This window comes from Aegilops tauschii, chromosome 7, assembly GCF_002575655.3.
Source record: "Aegilops tauschii subsp. strangulata cultivar AL8/78 chromosome 7, Aet v6.0, whole genome shotgun sequence".
NCBI lineage: Eukaryota > Viridiplantae > Streptophyta > Magnoliopsida > Poales > Poaceae > Aegilops > Aegilops tauschii.
In genome coordinates, this window is record NC_053041.3 from 238,189,250 (window position 1) to 238,195,543 (window position 6,294).

At 50.6% G+C, this 6,294-nt stretch overlaps 1 protein-coding gene across 1 annotated transcript; it reads right to left on the bottom strand.

The window, feature by feature from the left end:
• Nucleotides 1–4,441: 4,441 nt before the first annotated feature.
• LOC109787514 (BTB/POZ and MATH domain-containing protein 1-like) lies at nt 4,442–5,436 on the bottom strand. The gene has a single exon (XM_040396402.3). It carries the CDS (start codon nt 5,359–5,361, stop codon nt 4,507–4,509), a length of 855 nt encoding a protein of 284 aa, XP_040252336.3. The 5' UTR covers nt 5,362–5,436; the 3' UTR covers nt 4,442–4,506.
• Nucleotides 5,437–6,294: the final 858 nt, after the last annotated feature.

Here is a 6,294-nt window from a genome sequence, read left to right on the forward strand (position 1 = left end):
TTATGATACTCCTATGTGTATTTGCATGCTTGGTGGAGATCCTAGTAGCTATTGCCATGATTTCTTTGTGCCCCATGCTATTGATGCTTATTGTGTTGGGAGAGTCATGATGTTCCATTGCTATTTACATAGGACTTCTTGCCAACACCATGAACTTACTTTGCTCATATCTTGTTTTCATGATTGTGATATGTCCTGTGCATTATATATGCCCACTATTTGCACCCATGACATGATTGCCATGATTACCTCTAGTATGTTGCATCTTCGCACTACTAGCTTGCATGACTTGATCACTATGATTGTTTGCTTTGTCGCATCACCCATGTTCCATTCTTACTCGCTTTCTTGGGTTGATGACATATATGTTCATGCCTCTCACTTGATTTGTCTTGATCACTGTCTCTTGTCTCCATTAGTGGCATCTCTCATATCCCCTTGTATTGAGTGACAACTTGCTATGCTTATTGATCGTGGAGACTTGGACATATTACATGTGATGCCTGATTGTTTGATTGAGCCTAATGCCTTTGGTTGTTATCGCATCATATGCCTCCATACTATGAAATGCTCCCTTGTCCTTTCTTATGATGAGCATGATGCATACACTTGTTTGGTATCTTACCACACGAATGATAGGTGTTGCATTTGCACTAACCTCATTTGTTTTGCCGAGTGTTTGTCATGTTCTTTCATTTTGAAGGATTCACAAGGTGGTACCATCACGAGACATATTGGTTATGTGAAGGCATACAAGATGCGCAACTCCATCATCCTTGAGAAACTCCTAAAGGTGACCTCCTTCCCTTTGAGCCATCCTCAATTACGCATATTGGATGGGTCATTCTTTCATTGTTGTCTATTTCTTCTTGTCTACATGATACATCTATTGGAGGGAGGACCGGCATTGAAGATTGTCTCTATGGACCTTCACATTGAGGAGCGCTCGGACTTATTGGATGCACCTTCGGAACTCCACTCATGCCACGACATCGAGCTTTGGTACACCAGCACCTCCATATTTGTTGATTGTGCTCACACATGTCATGCTCGATGGACATATCATACTCACCACAAGTTTGCACACTATGCATGGATTGACTCACATTATGCTTGTCTTGTTGCACATATTTCCATGTCATCCATGATATATGAGCTTGTGCATTTCCTTAGCAAATTTGTTGTGATCTTTCTTGATGGCATATTCATACATCCTGATCATATTGTCCACCATCAATTGCATGATAACATACACATATTGAGCATCCATTGCCATGTTCATGCTTTTGATACACCATCCCATTATGACATCATTTCGCACAATGGTGAAATTAATCACATTCACAACACCTTTGTGCGTACAACAATGTTTTTGCTCCCATGAATGCTTTCCGTATCATTCTACATCTTTTAAATAAGCATCTTGTGCCTTGCCATGCACTATCTCTTCGCACGGACTCACACTTATTTGATGGACACTTTGTGTGCGCTAACCATCGTATTTCCAAGTGTACTTTGTGTTTGCTCAATTTGCATGTACCACATACCGAAGACACCTTGGAGTACTTGGATTGCGCCATGTCTTCAACTCCGTCCAACTACAAGTCCGTCCACGACACCCGTTTCCATGGTGATGAGGATCACGATCCGAGGTCGGATCTTTCTCAAGGGGGGGAGATGATGCGGAGCATCCTATGATCATCCCCATGTACACTTCGACTACTCCCCAAGCCCCAAGAGGACATACAATGAGACCTCGACCATACACCATTGGACACAAGGTGAACTCACTCCTCTTCGAACCGTCACTTTCCACATATGAGACATGGCTACTACCTCATGCATGGACCTTGCATATACTCAGGTACAACTGAGATGACCATGGAGGATCCAAGGGCCAAGGCCAAGCATGGAAGAGGAGAAGGAAGAAGAAGCAGGGACAAGCTTCTGGAAAGCCCGGAACTTCCGGCCCCCGGACCTTCCGGCCGGCCCGGAACCTCCGCCCCCCGGAGTCCAGACCAGCCCCGAGCGCACCAACTCTCTGGATAGCCCGGAACCCGGCCGGAACTTCCGTCCTGCCCGCGCGCAAAGTCTCTGGGCGGAAGCCCATGTACCTGTTTCGCCCCTCACTTACCCCTTCGTGGCCCTAGACTATATATACTCCCCCACCTCCACCATTTTAGGGTTAGCATTGGTTTAGCTCATATGTGAGATAGAGCTTTGCTCATCCATTACGGATCTACTCCACGAGAGAGACCGCGGCCCCTCTACGGAGAAGATCCACCTTGGATTCAAGACCCCTCACGGGAAGATCCCCTCGTGGATTCAAGACCTCCTCACGGAGAAGAACCGGTTACCCTTTGTATCGTCCTTTGTTGATCGTGGATCTTGTATCTCCTCTCGTGTTTCGAGGATCTAGCACATGTGTAATCGAATCTTGTTGGTTTGAGTGATTCTCTTGTGTTTTCCCTCGTGTTCTTCGTGTTCTTAGTTGGGATCCGCTCCTTTCGTGAAAGATCGGCCGTATAGGGTTTCACCCTACATTATGCCGCGACGGCGAGAGAAGGTGGGGGCGCCTGGTACTCCAAGCGCGGCGTGTTGCCGGCCTCGATGTGCTCGAGGACGGCTTCGAGGGTGCGCCGGGGACGCCCCACCATCGGCGCCGCCCCTCGAAGTTGTGGCGGCCGTGGGGCTCGACGCCGTTCGAGGCGGCGAGCTGGTCGACGTGGCGGCGTTCGAAGTACGCCGTCCACAGCGCGTTGCTTTCGGGGGCGTACCTCGGCTCGTTCCGCGCTTGCTGCGGCAGCGAGGACCGGATGCGCGCTATCTCGGCGCGTCGGGCAGCGCCGGTGGGCAGTGGTGGCACGGGGACTCCGCCGGCGCTCAACTTCCACGTGCCCGGCACCCGCATGTCTGGCGACACCGGGTAGTCGGCCTCGTAGAGGAGGCGTGCCTCGTCCTCGTGCAGGTGGCGGCGGCCGAAGCCGTTGGCCGCCGCACCATCGCCTGGGTAGCGCTCGGCCATGCTCGTCGGCGGTGGAGAGAGGAAAGGAGAGACGCGCGCGGTGAGAGGTCGAGAGGGGCGTTGGCGGTTCTGTGGCGATGGAGTGTGCGCTCTCCGGCGAGGAAGGAGCGGCTTTTATAGCCGGGCATGGGCGGCGAGAGGGCGCCGCCGTGCGTACACGGTTGCGGGCAGGACGCTCGTCGCGACACCTTCACTGTGCCGCCCGTGAGGCATCAATGGAAGGCTGACCGGCGCGGTAGCCTTCGAATTGATTCCCCGCGGGAAACCGAGGCGATGAGGACGACGACGCACCGGGTCGTTGACTGGGCAGGCCCGCCAGGCTTTCACGGCAAAACTGTTTCCCTCGGCGCCCCCGGGAGCCGTGTTCGGCCTGGGTCCGCCGGCGCCAAATTCGACCCTAACCGACGAAAAGTGGGCTCCTGGGAATGCAGCTGGGCCAATTTTTCGGCGCCGGCGATAAAAAAGGGCCTTGGGGGAGGGGGGAGGGGCCTTGTTGGGAGCTCGGCTGGAGATGCTCTTAAGGTGCATCTCAACCGCCCCGGTCTCTTTTAGGTGTTGCAGGGCACTGCGAGTGCAGCGGCCAGAAAGTGCCACGCTGGTGCCCGCCACGGCATGTGCGCCCACGGCAGCGCCGCGCCAGCCTGGCATCAACTCCATTGGCGCCAGTTTTCTGTTTTCTGTTTTCTCCCATCCAAACAAGCTATATAGACTTAACAGAAGAACTAAATAAAACTTGTTTTCCTAAAATCTTCTAAAAACTGGTTTTGCAAAAGCAGACGTCCAATTCTTAGCATCCAAACAACCACGAAGCATTGCTGAGGGGACATCTGGATATCATTGTTCAGTTATGAGATGAATAACAGAACAATAATTCACCCTGAAGTATGCAAATGGTGTACTCCAGAAGTCTGCCATGCCAATATAAAGAACTCAGATGTCTGCACCTCCAACATGCTTGTATTGGTCAAATAGTACCCATGGAGCTAAAACTTCAGGAGAGGACTTATCCAAGATATCGGAAACATAAAAAACAAATAAACTATTAATTGGGCACAATATCATTAGCTTTGCATCTGAGTTATCTATCCTCCACCCCACCCTGCATTTCTGAATGTAACTCGGTAGCAACTAAGCCCAAGTGATGCAGGAGCTAGTCACTGAGGTCAAATGACACAAATGATTTCTAACTATCTTTTTTATAAGTGACATAATACTCTTACACCAGTCAACATAAAAAGTGTGAAACCTATGTTGGATATATTTTTCCAAGCTTCGCCCTGCAAGATTAGATTATGATCATGCAATAAGATGAGTTTAAGGATCAAGCTCCAAGCTCATGAAATAAAGGTAAATAAATGCCCCAAAATGCTTACCAGATACCACGGATCAATATTCCAAAACACGACACTAAAGCCATATATTCTTAAATACCAAAACTATATATGTCGATGTATCTTATTAGTGTCAAAACACGTCTTACATTATAGGACAGAGGGAGTACTATGGTATGTCCTAACCCTATTTTTGAGCTCAGCAATGATCAATGGGAATTTCAAAACCAACAATGCAAAACCTTTAGTGAGCGCTGCCTCCTTGAAATTTTCCTCCAGTAACAAGAAGTCAATGCAATTGTTCTTCAATTGAGGACAATTATACGTTTCGGCGCAAGCTAAAGTAGTTGAAACTGTATCTATCGATACATTGTCCCATAATTTTTTAGCACAAATAATCTTCAGGCGGTCAAGTGCATAGCAATCAGCTGCAATAACTAGATTCTGAAACATCTCACTGGAAGAATCACCAAGCTCGATTTCTGCAGGCAATTCATCAGTGTATAGAAATCGAAGCATAACTTTGAATATCTTAGGCGTGATGTCATGTAGTGTGATGGATGTCAGTGTAGCCTCAGCCATGGAACCGAAGAGCTCTGCTCTAAATACCGGTGAGCGGGCGGCAAGCACCACCCGGTGCGCACGGAATGTCTCAACTTCGACGATGAATGATACATCAGTCCCGTCGTTGCGATCTAGCACGGAGCCGAGATGGATCCCAATATCTGAAGGTGGCACGGGAATAGAGCCGTCATCTAAGACCATGACGGTGCACCCAAATGTGACGTAATATTTCTCCAAAGTAGCTCTGTCGACGAACTTGCTCCACCCCCAGTTGTCACCGTCATCGTCATCATCATCACCACTGCAATTTTTATCATCACCGACGTTGTTGATTGAGAAGTCATGAACACATGACCTTTTTGTGAATGATTTACATGGTTCGCCATTCCTGTCCATCAGAAAGGCCTCCACGATGGCCTTGACTCTTCTGGTTTTGCTCATGTGCCTGACGAAGATAGAGAAACACTCGCCCGTGTCGGACTTATCGGACCCATGCGGGTAGCAGTCAATCCTCCAACTGTGCCCCCCGGCGGAGAAGACGTCTGAGTGGACGGCCGTGCCCGTGGGAAGCTGTTTGATTTGCTCGTAGTCTACTTTGAGCTGGAGAGCAGCAGAACCCACCATGGTGGTCCGCGTTGGAGTCCATATCTTAGATCTCTTGCTCACTGAATAATTGTTAAGTAGTAATTTAAATTAGAATTTTTATCATCAAATTGCCAATCCAATACGTAGTACACCAATTCTGAAACTCACAAACAATTCAACAATCGAAATTAAGAAGAGCGCAAAACAAGCACTCACTCAATGGCTTGCTGACCGCCGAGGTGGCGGCGGCAGTCCTGCTGATGGTGGCGATCACTGATCAGGCAGCTCGGCCGACCTGCTGTCGTGTGTACGCCTTCTCTCGTGGCCGCCGCCGCTAGTCGCTTCTCTCCCCGCTAGGGTTTTGTCTCGGCTGTGGAGGCCGCCGAATCGTCGAAAGACGATCTGGCAGCAAAATAGAGTATTGACGGTTTTCTAATGCGAGAGCGCCGAGCCGCCGCCGTGCGTCACTCCGACGCCGGCGTCCACCTTCCCGCCGGCTACGGCGGCCACCCTTCCCCTCCCTCCGTGCGCGGCAAGTCTCCTTCCCTCCCCTTCTTCTCCCTCCCCGGCGCTCGCATGGCCTCTAGTCCGCGGTCTGTGAACTCGTCCTTCCAGGGTGAGCGGCCGGTCGTCTCCGGGCTGGGGCTCTCGTCCGCGTCTGCGTCGGAGAGCTCGGCCGGGGCCGGTGTTCCGCTGGTGGGGCCGGTGGAGGGTCCCGAGGGCGGCCCGTCGCGGCGGATCTCGTCGTGGCAGCCGGTGCCTGCGTCCAAGAGGACTCTCTGGAAGCGT

Excerpts from the sequence above, each read along its gene's own strand:
- LOC109787514 (XM_040396402.3), bottom strand. The coding sequence starts at position 5,361 with ATGAGCAAAACCAGAAGAGTCAAGGCCATCGTGGAGGCCTTTCTGATG.